This window comes from Engraulis encrasicolus, chromosome 14, assembly GCF_034702125.1.
Source record: "Engraulis encrasicolus isolate BLACKSEA-1 chromosome 14, IST_EnEncr_1.0, whole genome shotgun sequence".
NCBI classification, from domain to species: domain Eukaryota; kingdom Metazoa; phylum Chordata; class Actinopteri; order Clupeiformes; family Engraulidae; genus Engraulis; species Engraulis encrasicolus.
Genome location: NC_085870.1, coordinates 40,862,620 through 40,879,399, shown reverse-complemented (window position 1 = coordinate 40,879,399; position 16,780 = coordinate 40,862,620). Strand labels below are relative to the sequence as shown.

Here is a 16,780-nt window from a genome sequence, read left to right as displayed (position 1 = left end):
TAACAGGAATCTTACCACCGTATATCTCTCTACTTGAAACACACAAGCTACAGACAGAATCGATACTAATTGATTACCTCCTCTCCCCAATGAGGAGCCAATATCATGCTCTGTTAGAATAGAATGCTTTCAGATGATTTCTGATGTCAAAGTTTACATTATATGCAATTTGAGGAAAAAGACAAGGGAGGGAGGGAAAAAAAAACAGAATTCAGCAATTTTGTTGACATCCTTTGTTGGTAGCAGCAGGTGCGCTGGCTGTGGGTTATAGTCTCAGGAATGTTGACATACAGTCTTTACCACTTCCACAGGATGCTGTTTTCACGAGCCTAGGTGTCAGTGCTATTTTTGGCTGCCATCTTTGGCAGCTTCCCAGCCATGAAATTGAGTGTGAATGAAAAAAGACGACCTCTCCTAAAACATAAGAACTCTTCTCACTTTTACAAGCGTCTCTTCCCGCTTTGGATCCGTCACGGAGGGCTGTGCTACACAGCAAATCACCCTTTAAACTCCAACGAAATGGCAAAGATGACCTTAATTTGCACTAAAGAGTCACTGACAGCAGACAGAAGTGATTACATTTTATAAATGCTGCTAAAATGCATGGTTTAAGGCACCTGAATAGTAAGCTCAGTGAAATAAACAATATCTAGTTACCTTGTGGCCTACTGCAAGAAAAAAAACATGCTACAATAGACTGATGAATGTAGAATGTCAGCTACAGTTACAGTATAGGCTAGTGTATATCTAACTAAAACACTTAGCCAATAAAACACAGGCTAAGGGTTTTGGGCAAAACATAACACATTAAAAACCTTGTTATGTAACGCCTTGTAATCATGGGAGCTTTAACACAAGCCGCGGCCCTGGGCCCCTATATTCCTGTAATGCATATGATTCTGACAGTCCATCATCTTAGCCTACTGTAATTTGTGACATGAGCCCCCTGACCTGCTTTGGCCCCGTCCCTAGAATCCCCCTTGAAGCACCCCTGCTTCTAATAGGCCTACAAGGTCATTCCCTATCAAGTTTCAAGACTGTTCTGTTGCCATTGTTTATTTGTAGGCTACTCTGGCGGATATGGCAACAGTCATGGATATTTTTTTTTATTTATTTTTTTATTTTACTTGGGCAAAATCGCACTTGAAAATAATGGAATGATAACTTTGTCGAGTATGCTATTCTCAAGTTTGTGTTGATTTCCATGATTTTAATCTAAAACCCAATTTCAGTGTGTTAACCTACTCCAATATAAATCTCACAGCCATATAGGCTACATTATGTTTTTCTCGGTCTTTTTTTATGCTACACTTTGTCATGTGATGCGGCGGCGCGTAAGAAACTCCACATCTGGACAGTAAGTTCCGACTGCAACTGCATTGCCTTCTAGGAATCCAGCTGGAAGAAGACCGCGAAGAGCATTTGAGAACAAGTGGGGACTTGTCATTTTCACGGGATTTAAATGCTACTTTACATTCATTGGAACATCACGCTGTATCACATTATTACGCGAAATACAGTATGCCTGTTTGTCGCTGGAGTTTCTGTTCGGGATGGAAAGGAGACGGCAGACTGAGACTCGAACAACTGAAAGTGTGAGTGGAGAGCGAGATGCCAATCATATCATGTAGCAGGTGCACCTCGAGAGCCATTGCAGAGTATTCATTTCTGACGGTGAGACGGAAGATATGGTAAAGCAAAGTAGCCTGCCCTGTGGTGCAAACTGGAGTGGTTGAAAACAACTGAACCGACACGGTCTGTATCGACAGCCCCTGTGGTCGGTCACTTTTTTGATTGAACTTACTCGGATTTACTTCAGAACTGTGAAAGGTTGACGTTAAAACTCGCCAGTATCTGAAACCACACTGAAAAGAAGATTTCCTTATTACGCATTACTTTCCGGACACTGTTCTCCTGGTTATCTGTTTATTTTTTGTTCCTATAGGTAAGTTACACCCAGTATGAAATGTAGTCAATGTACCATACTTGATAGAAAGGAAACAAGATTAAGTGAAATAATAATTACTGGCCGTCGTTTGACTGTTCGCTCGCGCCTCGCAGCGATTTCCAGTATTCTGTTCGCTGTTGCTGTTCTTGTAAGGTTCCTCGCCAAAATAGGCTACTCATTATTTTTCTGTACACATTCGCTATTGCTTTTCATCCACCGATTAAAGCTTCAATAAATGCATGCGACGAAACGGGTTAGTATCTGAAGTGGCTTATACTTGCGGCACTATTTCATTGCACGGCTTCGGTTCAACAGGTAAAACTCATCAACGGTCTGAAACAAATTGGTTTAAGTAAAATTCTGCCGTCTGCCTTTCTTTGTCAAAGTCTTCTTTGTCTCTGTCAAAGTGCAGAGACCGCTGTGAGTCAACTGCAGCAGCGAAGGCATAATAGGCTAATGAACATCAAAGGGGGCAAAACAGTCAACTCCAATAAAGACAATCGCGGCCGAATAAAACGTGGATGCTGTTCTGATTAATGACTTTTGCCACTGTTCTGTAAACTGTGTCTGTTAAACATTTTAATATAGCCTAGTCATAAAGTGTCATACAGTGGTATACTGTGGTGCATTATTGACTAATTCTGTACTGACTGTAATTGTGAGCAAGAGCTGTATTGTCAGTGAAGAAAAAAATGAATAAGAAGCTAACAGTAGTAGGCATATTGTGATGTCTACCCTAAGGAAACCCTAAGGAGACCTTTATATTCTTGACAAATACGGTGCCTGTCCAAACACACTTTAGTGAAGCACTGTAGAAGCAGTTAGTCCCATTGTACATAACAGTGGTGGAATAGAAACATGAAGATGAAAAGATGTCCTATAGTAGCCTATGTTGTTATTATCACCAGTGATAATGTTATCTGTCTGCCTTTCAAAGGATGACAGCTGACGTGAGGCTGAGCTGCTTCTGAGAGCGTCAGACCCCGCGTGTCCTGTCACCACCCCGTTGGTTGGGCGGCACGCACGATGGCATCTGGAGTGGCAGCGTGGCTGCCCTTCGCCCGGGCGGCAGCCATCGGCTGGATGCCCGTGGCCAACTGCCCCATGCCCATCGCCCCCAGGGACCAGCACAGCGGCAAGCGGCAGGACGAGCTGATCGTACTGAACGTGAGCGGCCGCCGCTTCCAGACCTGGAGGACCACCCTGCAGCGCTACCCGGACACCCTGCTGGGCAGCACCGAGAAGGAGTTCTTCTACGACGAGGAGGCCAAGGAGTACTTCTTCGACCGCGACCCGGACGCCTTCCGCAGCGTGCTCAACTTCTACCGCACGGGCAAGCTGCACTACCCGCGCTACGAGTGCATCTCGGCCTACGACGAGGAGCTGGCCTTCTTCGGCATCATCCCGGAGATCATCGGCGACTGCTGCTACGAGGAGTACAAGGACCGCAAGCGGGAGAACGCCGAGCGGCTCCAGGACGACCAGGAGGAGAACAAGGACGCCAAGCTGCCCAACATGACGTTCCGCGAGACCATGTGGCGCGCCTTCGAGAACCCGCACACCAGCACCATGGCTCTGGTCTTCTACTACGTCACCGGCTTCTTCATCGCCATCTCGGTCATCACCAACGTGGTGGAGACGGTGCCGTGCGGCTCCATCAGCCAGAAGGACGTGCCGTGCGGCGAGCGCTACACTGTGGCGTTCTTCTGCATCGACACGGCCTGCGTCATGATCTTCACCGTCGAGTACCTGATGCGGCTCTTTGCGGCGCCGAGCCGCTACCGCTTCATGCGCAGCGTCATGAGCATCATCGACGTGGTGGCCATCCTGCCCTACTACATCGGCCTGGTCATGACCGACAACGAGGACGTGAGCGGCGCGTTCGTCACCCTCAGGGTCTTCCGCGTCTTCCGCATCTTCAAGTTCTCGCGCCACTCGCAAGGGCTGCGCATCCTGGGCTACACGCTGAAGAGCTGCGCCTCGGAGCTGGGCTTCCTGCTCTTCTCCCTGACCATGGCCATCATCATCTTCGCCACCGTCATGTTCTACGCCGAGAAGGGCTCCAGCTCCAGCAAGTTCACCAGCATCCCGGCCTCCTTCTGGTACACCATTGTTACCATGACGACTTTAGGGTAAGTGGCTGCATTGGCGACTGACCGTATAGGTTGGATAGACAATGGGCAGGTTTGATCTATTGGATTGGCTCTTCAGATTCATTTGGGTGTATGCACCTGTTGGTCTGGTTGCTGTATGTCTGTCTTTCTTTTTTCTGGCCTCTTGTTTCTTTTTTCACCTCTTTCTTTCTCTCTCTCTCTCCCTGTCTTTATTTGTCTCTCTTGTTTTTATTCTCTCTCTCTCTCTCTCTCTCACTCACTCACTCACTCACTCACACACACACACACACACACACACACACACACACACACACACACACACACACACACACACACACACACACACACACACACACACACTCACTCACACACACACACACACACACACACACTCACTCACTCACTCACACTCACTCACTCACTCACTCACTCACTCACTCACTCACTCACTCACTCACTCACACACACACACACACACACACACACACACACACACACACACACACACACACACACACACACACACAAATTTGCTCTTAAGTACCAGATGAACCAGATCAGTTCCTCTAGATTCAGTTGTCCATTCACTTGTGGTTTACACATACACATTTTAAAACATACCACTCTTCTGTTTGGTGCGACTACTGCTTGTTGCTTTTTCAATAATTTATTCGTTTGCTTTTGCGGTCCATCATACTGGTAAATTTCAACACTCAGTCAGTATTCACAGAAGTGTCTGAGTTCAAGAGACATCTCTTTATGCATTTTTAATCTGACTTTAGTAGAGTAGTCCATACAAAGCCTCTGGCAGGAGGCGTTACTCTGTATACTACTACTGCATTGGTTTACATCATAATGCTTACTGTGGATGTGATATTTAATATTGCACCACGCTTCAGGATCTGCGCAGTACGTACGGTAAGTCAGTGGTAGCCTGGACCATGTTTTAAAATCCGATTCATTGTTATGTGATGCAAAAGTGGAAAGTGGATTACGGCCAGTGGGCCTGGCTGTATGTGATTGAAGGCTTTTTGATGAAAGACAGCCGTCCCTGCTCTTCAATAGACGAGGTGCAGTGCAGCTTTTAAAGTGGCCTGTCAGCCTGACTAATGGTGTGAACTCGCAGATCTGTTAACAAATATAAACTTTAATGTTATCTACGGCACTGTTGACTGAAACAACCATAGGCCAAATAAGGACATAAATGTCTGGGGCCTGGACGGCCATTCAGCGAGGGGGTTTGTAGTTTGTCTGAAGCGTGGGTTATGTTTGGAGTCTTTGCTGTGGGCTTGGGAAACACAGATACAGGACTCTGGAGCAGAGGAGAGGAGAGAGCAAGCCGAAGAAAAAGCAGATGGAAAGACTGACAGAGAGAGAAAGAGAGTGAGAGAGTGAGTGAGAGAGAGAGAGAGAGAGCAAGAGAGAGAGAGAGTACCATAGTCGTATGGATTGAGTGCATAATGAAATCAACATAAAGCATTAGAATTTATGACGTGAAGCCCATAGACTCATTTTGCACCCACGTAATCAATCATGGCGCCACCAGACACTGATTGATTCATTTTTGGAGGCCTGTAATATTTGACACATTCACTGCACCAGCACTCAGTCATTGAGCATTTTTTTGCTGATACACTTCCTTATTGACAGTTATACAGAAGTGTATGATTAGGCACCTTCAGAGTGGATGGAAGAACTTCAATTCATAGTTCTTATCAGGCCAATACACAGGTCGCGACAAGATCAAGCAACAGAGAATTGCTGGACTGTGCTGCAAGACCGATGCAAGCGATAGAAGTGATCGAGTATGTCCGTTAAAAGCAGAATGCAAGCATTCCAACATTCCCATTGGCTGTGATGGCTGTCGCTGAACCGCATCACTATTTGCGCAAACTGTCGCTCAAGTCGCGCAAATCACCTTTAGTTGCCCGAATCGCTTCTGTCGCGCGACTCAATACAAAGTCAATTACTTCCGTCGCTGGAATCGCTCATGTCGCGCTTGGTCTATTCGTGCCTTTAGAGCTTTTGCAGGAAATGCCATCTTCTCTGACAGACAGATCATGGTTCTAGGCACCAACATCTGTTGGTGTACTAGGCACCAACTCTCCAGCCTCAGGGTATTTACTTTATATGAAATACGGAAGCATTAGGTGATATTAAACGAGAACCTGGTGATGGGCGATTGATCCTGAATGACAGTGAAACATTACATACCTGCTTCTTTTTAAAAAATCCATAGTAAGAGGTAGCTGTCAGCAGTGGTTTTGAGGACTTTAACAAGCCAACACATGACAAGGAGGGTTTGTCTGCTGCTGAGCAGTGTGTTGAAAAGGCTTTTTGCTAATGCATGTACTGTATGTCAGTGACTTTGACAGGTCAATAATGAGAGGCAGATTGAAGGGCTGGCAGCAGTCTACAGTGTTGTGCAGTTACAAACTGCTGACCACAGCTGATCTCCACAAGCTCCCAGCTTTGACACTTGGCTTGATCATGTTGGGCACTGTAGGTAGCTACCAGGGTTGTGAATTGAAGACCGTCTTTGAGTCCAACAAAAGTCCAAGACCCGGACTGGTCTTGATCGAGTCAAGGTAGAGTGAAGAGATTCAAGTCAAAGACAAGACTGTGTCCAAAAATATTTGAGTCGAGTCAAGATCGAGTTGCTTGTCAGTCTGTGTACAAAGTAAATGAATGGAAATAATGAATGACAATTACGTGAACGTTTGAGGGTCAGACAGATCTGATGCACCTGTGAATATATTTTTATAGGACGGGTTATTGCCAAGCTTCCCTCTAGAATTTTTGATGGGCATTGTTCTAAACAAAATGAAGACAGACTTGGTCAAGACCAAACGTTGCGGTATACTGGTATCTGGCAAGACCAGTGGCCAAGACTGAGACAAATTCAAGACCAAGACCAGCCTTGAGTATTACAGCCGTGGTAGGTACAGTTGCTGGATTAGCAGGCAGGCTGGGTTATACATTTGTGGGTCACCGTAATACCGTTTTTAAATTGTAGGTGGTCTGTGCTGTACAGTTATACAAACATGGCCATCTGCAAGGTCTGGGTTGGTCTGCTATATAGGTTTGTTTTTTTCCTCTAAATGTACAGTTGCTCCGTTTACATTGCAGTTACATCACCATCGCATTCCTACAGCCAGTACAAATGCAATCAGAAAACAGCCCTTGCAGTTATGGGAGCTGTGGGGGAAAGGCTCCCTAGTGGGCAGTTTATCTCAATGAGTCCCCCAGAAGTCTTTGGTGCGAAAGTGCCCATGGAATGCCAAATCTAGACGTGTTAGTGTAACTGAGCTATACGCGATTATATTGTAATTTTCAGGAGCATGAAAGCATGTCTTTACAAATCTCCTTCAAAAAGCACTGCAAGGTAACACACACAGGAGGTAGATATATTGCCTTACTGTCACGGTACAATGTTTTGGCTTACACTGTCTGACTCTGAAGGTATTTGACAACCTCGGCTATAATTGCTTTTCACTGGGCTATGTCTGTTCTGGCTGAGTTTAGTGTCAAGCCATGAGAGCAATATAAAGAAAGGTTCATGTCAGAAACAAAGTAAAAAAAATATCCTCAAGTTTTATCGCTATACAGAGGAGGTAGTGCATAATAATAGCCTTGGCAAGCAACACATTTGTGTAAAGTCCGTTGCCTTTCCAACCACCAGTTGTCACCAGTTTGGTTTGCAATTTCAGCACCTTCACAATGCAGTAATGTTTTTTCCTCCTTTTTTGTGTATGGCATATAATCATCCTCGGGTGCTGCATTCCCTATAATTATCGGCTGTTTCTAATGAGTTTCCATTAAATACATGCAGCAGTAGGCCTGTATTTGCTCGGGCTCTATTTCACCCATTGCCTTTTCTACAGTGGATGTTTTGCCATATGCCAAGCCATTAGTCCATGCGGAGACTGAAGATAATTGCTTTGGTAATTACAGGGCATCTCTGTAAGGTGTCACGCAAGTTGTTGCATGTGTCCACAGTGTCACATAGAGGAGGTAATTGTGTTTGAATTACCTTTAATTAACCATTGGTTCCTTTTCCGTTATTAATTTGACGTGAAGCCGCGTCGGTCGGCGGTAAGTAAACCAGCGCGCTAAATAATGCAAAACGTTGCAATGGCCTGGCAGGCGCGTTTCGCGGATCTTTCATCATAGCTCAAACGCGTTTCGTTGCAGCGCCACTTGCCAGGAACATCGGGTTTTGTGTGTTGATTGCATACCCACTGATGGATCGGGCCATGATATAAACCCCCATAAACTGCCTAATCAAACAGTAGCATTGCCGCTGGCAAACATTTGACATTGTCTTGGGCAGCGGGGGGTTGTGTGCTACTTTAATGACCTGTTTACTTAAGCATACATTTGGCAGTGTTTATAACCGTGTTCGGAACGGAAATACAGCGCCTACTAACACTCTCTTGTTGAGGCATACAGTAGTAGTTCAAGCCCTGCGAGTGCTGTGTGTGTGTGTGTGTGTGTGTGTGTGTGTGTGTGTGTGTGTGTGTGTGTGTGTGTGTGTGTGTGTGTGTGTGTGTGTGTGTGTGTGTGTGTGTGTGTGTGTGTGTGTGTGTGTGTGAGTACTACACCAATCTATCTTTGTGAGGCCACTGCTATTGGAGTACACCCACATTCTGGGGCCCTCGCTCCATGTTGGGCCCAAATCCTGGACCCCACATGTTTCGACCCCTTTTGCTGGGGTAGGTTTGTTGTTACTGGTAAAAGTAACAGTGTAAAAAACATTTCCTTACTGACACGTTAGGGTTAGGGATTGTTTTGGTGTTGTTTTTGCTGTGTGTGTGTGTGTGTGTGTGTGTGTGTGTGTGTGTGTGTGTGTGTGTGTGTGTGTGTGTGTGTGCGTGCGTGCGTGCGTGCGTGCGTGCGTGCGTGCGTGCGTGCGTGCGTGCGTGCGTGCGTGCGTGCGTGCGTGCGTGCGTGCGTGCGTGCGTGCGTGCGTGCGTGCGTGTGTGTTCGCTGTGTGTCTGTGATTTTCTCTGTATTTGTTTTGTGCATGTATGTGTTCCCTGTGTGCCTGCTTGTATACAGTATGTGCATGTGAGAATGAGGTAGATCGAGAGTTACAAGTGTATGTGTTGCAGGCGTGTGTGTGTGTGTGTGTGTGTTTGTGTGTGCGTGCGTGTGTGTGTGTGTGTGTGTGTGTGTGTGTGTGTGTGTGTGTGTGTGTGTGTGTGTCTGCGTGTTTGTGTGTGTGTGTGTCTGCGTGTTTGTGTATCTGGCATATGTACACTCTCTCCCCCTTGCCTTTTGTTGCCTCTCTTGCCTTGTCTTTGTCAACTTTTCTCTCTGCTACTTGTTAGTGATGCGTGACTCGAGCGAGCGGCTGGGTGCTGCGTTGCAGCTTGAGGGGGGCAGGGGGGGTGTGGGATGGGTGTTGAAGGGAGGGGAGGGAATGAGAGGAGAGAATGATGGGAGAAGAGGAGGGCAGGAGAATGAGAGGTAGAGAGGGAGGGCTGGAGAGGAGAGGAGAGGAGGTGAAGGAAGGGGAGAGAGGAGAGGAGAAGACAGAGGTATGAGAAGAGGAGAAGAAGGATTGGAGGAGAGGACGAGTCGGAAGAGAAGAGATGGAGTGGATAGGATGGAGAGAGGATAAGGAGGAGAGGAGAGAAGAAGAAGGAGGAGGAGAGAAGGAGGAGGAGGAGGAGGAGGAGTGCTGAGCGCGGCGCCTGCCGGGCCACATTTCCCCCTGCCTGCGCCGGGCCATCTGTCTCGGCCCTGGCCAAACATGGTTATTGACCTAGAGATTTTACACTCCCGCTGACGGACCACTCCGAGAGCTGGCGGAGCGAGAGAGAGAGAGAGGGAGGAGAGAGAGAAATGAGCGAGGGCCCCATCACTGGTTTGTGCATAGAGCTCTCTCTCTCTCTCTCTCTCTCGTTCGGGAAACAGACGAGAGGAGGAGAGGGTGTGGAGAGGAAGGGAGATGAGGGAGGTAGGGAGGAGAGGAGAAGAATGGATGGAGGAGAGGAGAGGGATTGGAGGAGAGGTAAGGAGGGAGGGAGAGGAGGCGGTGAGGAGAGCGAGAGCGTGAGGGAGAGTAAAGGGAGGCTTTTTTGGCCCGGCTAATCGGAGCATCTGTAGCTTAGCAAACACAACAGTGGTGGCGGGAGGCATTTAGTGTAAGCATAATTGATCTTAGGTGCACACACAGACGCGCACCCACACGCTTCCGTGCACAGAAACACACACGCATACACATACACGTACGCAGTCACACAAACAACAAAGAGACACACTTTTCTCTCTGTCTTTTTTCTATAATCCTTTCATACTCAGTCACTCTCCATCTCTTCCTGTTTCTCTTTCCCTTTCTCTCTCTCTCTCTCTCTCTCTCTCTCTCTCTCTCTCTGTCTTCCTCTCTCATGCTCACGCACGCACGCACACACACACACACACACACACACACACACACACACACACACACACACACACACACACACAGACACACACACACACACAAGGTGGCTTCTGTTCCTGTCTTCATAGTGTCTGTTTGTCTTCTGAGCTTCCCTACTTGTGTGTTTACTGCTCTTTCCGAAGAGGCAGGATTACAAGTCTGTTTGTTTCTGAGGTGCTTTGTGAGCATGTTGCCTTGCCGTGTTCAGTGGTCTAAGGATTTGATGAAGACATCCCTGTGTTTGGGTAATCTATGCTAAAGCAACACTGAGCTACATCTTACATCCACTTAGTCACTAGTGCCACACTCATGCACACAGACACACAGTTGAAACTGCAGTTGTTAATTCAACACTTGGAGCGTACACACACACACACACACACACACACACACACACACACACACACACACACACACACACACACACACACACACACACACACACACACACACACACACACACACACACACACACACAGAGACACACACAACATATGTATAGTATATTAACCATGCATCTCTGGGATAAGCTTGCGAACACAACATATATTTCTATGTTTGCTTAGCCTTAAAAAGCACAGGATTTGCTCTACAAGAGAGAGAGAAAAAAATCTGCTATGGCCTCATTTGCCATTAGCTCGGTGGAGTGCGCCATTAGTCGAAGATCCCATGGCTTTCAGGATGACATGCTGCCGTTTAAGAAGTGCTTAAGTGCCAGACAGCGCACACTGTCTTTTTGTCTTAGCTTGGCTGGTTGAAATCTAACATACTTACCGTACAGTACAGTATGTCTGCCATTAACCTTATGTTCCCCCTCTCCTCATCGCTCATCGCTCATCTTTTCTCATCGACATGTCCTTCTCCTCTCTCCCCCCCTTTTCAGTAAACGAAGTGTGATGTAGCCTATTGACAAGCACAAACACACAGCTGCCTGTGGTGAAAGCTCATAGAGATATTATTTGTGGCGATGGTGAGGTAAAATGGACTAACAGGCATTCGTGCACTGCAAAAAAGTGAACATTTTGATTTAATGTTTGAACTTAAACGGTCGTGGTACTAATTGCTTCCCCTAAGGCAGATGTGTTTTTTTCTTAGTCTTCCCATTTACCGTATCTGTAGAGATCACAGGAAAAGTGCCTCACTGTGAAAAATCATTTTTCATTTTTCATTTAATTTCAGAACGGTTATAAATATGTGTTTTATACACTCAAAGAGAAAAATGAACCCTGTAGATTACACTTTGAACTCCTGAACTGGATTGTGATTTTTTTGCAAACAGTGGGCTTTTATGTGCAATTAATGGATTTATTGTAGCAGCTAACAGCTTTCCCCCCAAAATGCAGCGTTTTGCTTTTCAGTTCATGCATGTGTTGATTTTTTATATGAAAAGATTAACAATTTATCACAGTAGATACAGAAACATGTGACACGGTAAACTTCATTTCTTCACGTAGAAGGCTAATTTATGATTACTTATGGTACACTTGAATTGGAGTTTGATTTTTTTCTAAGGCAAGTTAGATTTACTACAGTATAGTGAAAAGTACAATGACAGGTCTTGAAAGTGAACATCATCCCTATGATGAACATTAATGACTGCCCACTGTCATTTCCCCAACGTACAACCTTACATCCTGTTTGAAGCCTTGTTTGAAGTCATACTGTACAAACCATAAAGAAGATGAAAGTGTAATGCTTATGTCTGCTGTTTACATTTCAAAGGGACCTTGTGTTGCTCACCGCTGCAGGCTGCATCTGAGGGAAAGATTGATGGCGCTTGAAAGAGTCTGTATGCTCTGGGCATTTGCACATTTCGTTTACAGTAGGGGGTGTATGGACAGAGCATTTCTCAAAACTAGTCATTCAGCACGAGTAACAAATGACTTGAGTCCCTCACTTTCATTTGTATGGAACACCCACATGCTATGCGTCTCCAGTGTAACATCACTTGCTTTCCATTTGTCAATAGCTATCTTACCTCAACAAGTGTTAACTCTTCTTGTCAAGAAACATTTATACAGTATGTCAGTGTAAATAAATGGGACTGTTATAATTAAATTCATTTGTTTTTGGGATGTACTAAAACAGACATGTCCTGTTTTAATGATTCAAAACACGCTGTTGGGCAAGTGACAGATATGGAGAGATGTACTCTTGGTTCTTCTATTGGCTTCCTATAGCTTTACATACCATTGGTGTGCAAAGCATGAAGCCATGTTAAAGAAACTGGAAAAGGCCTTTCAAGTTCAGTCTTAATTTTCTACATAGAGAGAGACTGTATTGCTTTTTTATTATATTATGGATGTGAACTTACATGAGTGTTGAAAGGCAGCTTACGCATTATCCTTGAAGGTTATAAAAATATACAGAGTCATTATAAATCAAACTCGCAAAGATAACGCAGATTAATTTTGGTGACCTCTGGTGGGTCCTTGTGTAGTCCTTGGCTCTTGATCTGACCCAGTCATGTAAAAGTAGATAAATTGCTTCTTCTCTATACCTGCATGCGAGGGTCCCACAATAGAACACCTCTCTCTGCCTCTCTGTGTCTGTGTCTCTCTCTCTGTCTCTCTCTCTCGCTCTCTCTCCAAAGGTGACGTTTGTTCTCTTTGTGCGACTCCCTTTTGATGAGCTCTCTCAGGGCCCTTTCGAGTCACACCTCAAAATGAAACTGTGATGAGCTCCAGTTGAATCCTCAAAAGTCCCCCTGTTCTGTTCTCTCTGCACTGTGTCCTTATGCTACCCGCTGCTCCAGAATAGGCCTATCTCCCTCGGTTCATCTCCCGCTGCTCTTGAGTAGATATACTATATTATATGTGCAGTGTGTTTATCATAGTGGTGGTGGTGGCCTCGCCTCGGCTGGAAGTCTTGGTTTATTTATATTGGCCGCTCGACAGTCTGACTTGTTGTTGGCAAAGCTCCCTTTGATTGTGCAGTGTGCTTCCTCTTACAGTGTTATTTGCATTACGCCAGCAGTTGTGTACAGTGTTTTTTTAGTGACACATGGAAAAGTATGTCTTCACAATAAGTCATGAAGTCATTTTTTACGCACGAACACAAACACACACACAAACACATAGAGGTACGCATGCACACACATACAGAGAGACAGAGTGAGAGAGAGAGAGAGACAGAGAGACAGAGAGAGAGACAGAGTGAGAGAGAGAGAGAGACAGAGAGAGACAGAGAGAGAAAGAGAAAGAGAGCGACAGAAAGACAGAGAGCGAGAGACAGGGCGGGGGGCTGGATGGAGAGAGCGCTGACAAGACAGGAGAGAGAGAAAGTGATAGAGAGCAGACACGTTTCAGTGAAGGTTTACCTCAGTGTCAAACCCAGGAGACATAACTCATTGGCTTTGCTTATACTCCGCACACCAGAATCCTCTGCGTTATCTTGACAGATTCGGAAAATTATCCTCTATTATCTTTGTGAATGAAATCAGATGCAGCAGCCGGCAGGATGAAACTACTTGCCGTCAAGTCAAGTGCTGGTATTTCTCCCGAAGAGGGAAGCGGGCAGAGATCAGATGGGAAATTACATTAGAGGACTGCTATTAGGCTACCTCAGCTGATTATGTCAGATCCTTCACTTTCATCCTGTTAATGTTTTAGGAAGATGACTTCATTGTTCCATTGAGAGATGTTTCCAATTAGCGATTTTTTTACAGCACAAACGTACGTAGACAAGAATATTAGTATTGTACTCTGGTCTGGGCCTGTCATAAGAGGAATTATTGTGTGGCCAGGAAAAGGTCCTCATAAAATGTCTGTGTCCTTCAGTCGGCAATAGTGGCATTGGGACTCGCGTCTGTCCTAAGATTATGGATTTATCATTTCCAGTCGGTCTGAAAGCAAATCAATCTGAGAGAAAGTCATTATGTTTTTTTACTGAACTTTTTAAAAAGGGGGGAATGTGTTGAAGGTTATCAGCAACAAAGCCGACGATTTCTCTTTTCCTCTAACTACATTCTCAGGTGCCACAACCTTTGGTCATGCAATTGCAACAGGAAATCAATTGTCAGTGCACTGCTTGCGCTGTGGCAAAGAAGGGCACATGAATTCATACACTGTACTATACCCCATTCAGATTGCTGTCACTCCACACTGTAATTACACTGTGATAATGCTATCTTGCGGGGGCCATGGAAGGTGTGAGACCTTCCTTGCTAAGTGTGCAATCCCTCATGACAGATTCTATTTGCCATGACGAATCTATTTGCCACTGGATGGTGGTTTGGCTCTGCAAATGTGTAGACAGACTGCTGTGGTGGTCCTGCTCGCGAGGAATAGGCTTTAAGTGTAAGACCTTACATGGATTCAAGGCCTGTTTAAGTTTGACTGGGGACATTTATCCAAGGGATTGGCCTCTAGCTCCTCTTTTAACATTGGCCTTCTGAGGTCCCCTGGGTGTTTAGCTGGTGTGATATCGATGTGGAGGGAGCTCAGATGCCTGCTTGTGCCTGATAAAAAATATGTCAACAGGTCTCCTTTTTGCCTTCAACGTGATCTCAATTTTGTCATCTTGATCATAGACCTTCTGTGTGGGTCTGTATATTGGCAAATGTATATGTTTATTTGTATGAAATATGGATTTTCCACAGTGAAGCGTTTTGTTTTTTTCTGTAGTTACGTAACATGTTTCATCTTGAGGTCTTTTTTCCTCGCTCTTCTTACCCTCTGTAGCTTTTGAATAAATTTGCTGCATGATCTGTCCCTTGCTAACAGGAGGCATGCCTTTGACTCAGCTCCTTGCTTTTTTGAGTAGCAAATAAATGCATCGCAGGGTATTGATTTGTTTATAAAGCTGCCTTTGATTTTGGAGTGAGATTATTGGGTATGCTGATGCGACCTGGAGGCTCGGGGAGCACGCACCTCACCGCTAGCCGGCGTCTGAATCGGGCAACCTAATGAACAGACTTGTCCCTGTGGGGCTGCCGTAGCCTTTTGAAAGGAAATTGACATGCAAACCAGGCAGGTTTCTTTGGGGATTTCCATGTTTGTGTTTATTCAGGGCACGCACTCGGAGTGTTCAGGGGGTGCTCAGGGACCCCTGAAGTTATGCATTTGCACTCACTCAAAGTGTTCACTTCACTTGGATTGCCTAGCTAGCCCAAGGTTTCTTGTAGAAGACAGCATGGTAAAAAAAAGCAATTTCCCAAATTCCCAGTAGCAATGGAAACAAATCTGCTCGTTAGCTGAATACGATCTGTTTCATTTATTCAGTTGATGCTTGAGAATGCCACATACACACGTAGCAAGGAGCAGGTAAATAACAATTAGCATCCACATCAGGCCCCTCATCCAACCTGCTGTATTGAATTAATGGTTATATAGTCACAACTGTAGCAAGTTGCAACAGACAGTGTATGAAGAGTTATCGTGGGTCACTGAATAGATACTTAGATTTAGAATAGTTCTGAATACATACATGGATATTCTGGTAGTTCAAGAAGCGTTCATGGGAAGCAGCACTGCCTATTGTATGATGTAAGAAAGATCCTTGTGCAGTGGGTGCTGTTGCTCAAAGGGAAATGTTTTTCAAGGGTAGGGAAATGTTTTTCAAGGGACCATCCGTGTCCATTTTATACAGTATATATTCATTACATCTGTCTAAATATTATTCTGTTCCTTTCGTTGTCTGATCAATGAAGTGTTCATGCAATCAGGAAGAAACTACTTTTATATATACTGTTATGTGTTTTTTCCATTAAGTGCCAGTGTCTTTCATTGCATGCACCAAGTGTTGAAATCAGTAATCTTGTAATTATATGGTAGATGGAAAGCCCAGAGTCAACCTTAATTGGTTGCCGACACAAGCCTATACTTTTCCTTTAAAAAACATCAGCGGGAGCATTTTTATTTATGACAATTTAATGGGGCCGCGTTGTGCAGACTCTCGAGTTGCATAAGGAGGAGAGAACGGAACATAAAGTTCACGCAAACACAGCCGCGGGGGCAGTATATTTTACGCCCAGTGCCGTGGACGTGCATTGCACCTTGCCGCGCCGACTGCCGTGTGTTTATCGCCTTCTGAACTGTGCGCGGACATTTACGATCCCCGCCCCTTCCTTAACCTGCTGCAGGGGCATATGTTCAGGTGGTGAGGTCACCGAACACCCATCTGCCTCACCACACACACACGCACACACACACATACATACACACACACACATATACAGACACACACCCACACACCAAAGCAAGCCGGAGGTGTGCGTGCGTGCTTGTGTGCGTGCGTGTGTTGAGTGAGTGAAGGCGCTAACACTACTCCCGTCTCCTTATCAAGACA

At 45.4% G+C, this 16,780-nt stretch overlaps 1 protein-coding gene across 1 annotated transcript in view; it reads left to right on the top strand.

Annotated features, from left to right (window-relative positions):
• Positions 1-1,688: 1,688 nt before the first annotated feature.
• The window catches only part of LOC134462634 (potassium voltage-gated channel subfamily D member 3-like), a 108,246-nt gene continuing 93,154 nt past the window's right edge, over positions 1,689-16,780 (top strand). Inside the window, exons 1-2 of the mRNA XM_063215751.1 lie at positions 1,689-1,945; positions 2,886-4,080. Of these exons, the coding sequence (XP_063071821.1) occupies positions 2,975-4,080 (1,106 nt within the window). The 5' untranslated portion in view covers positions 1,689-1,945; positions 2,886-2,974. The remainder of the gene's footprint in view (positions 1,946-2,885; positions 4,081-16,780) is intronic.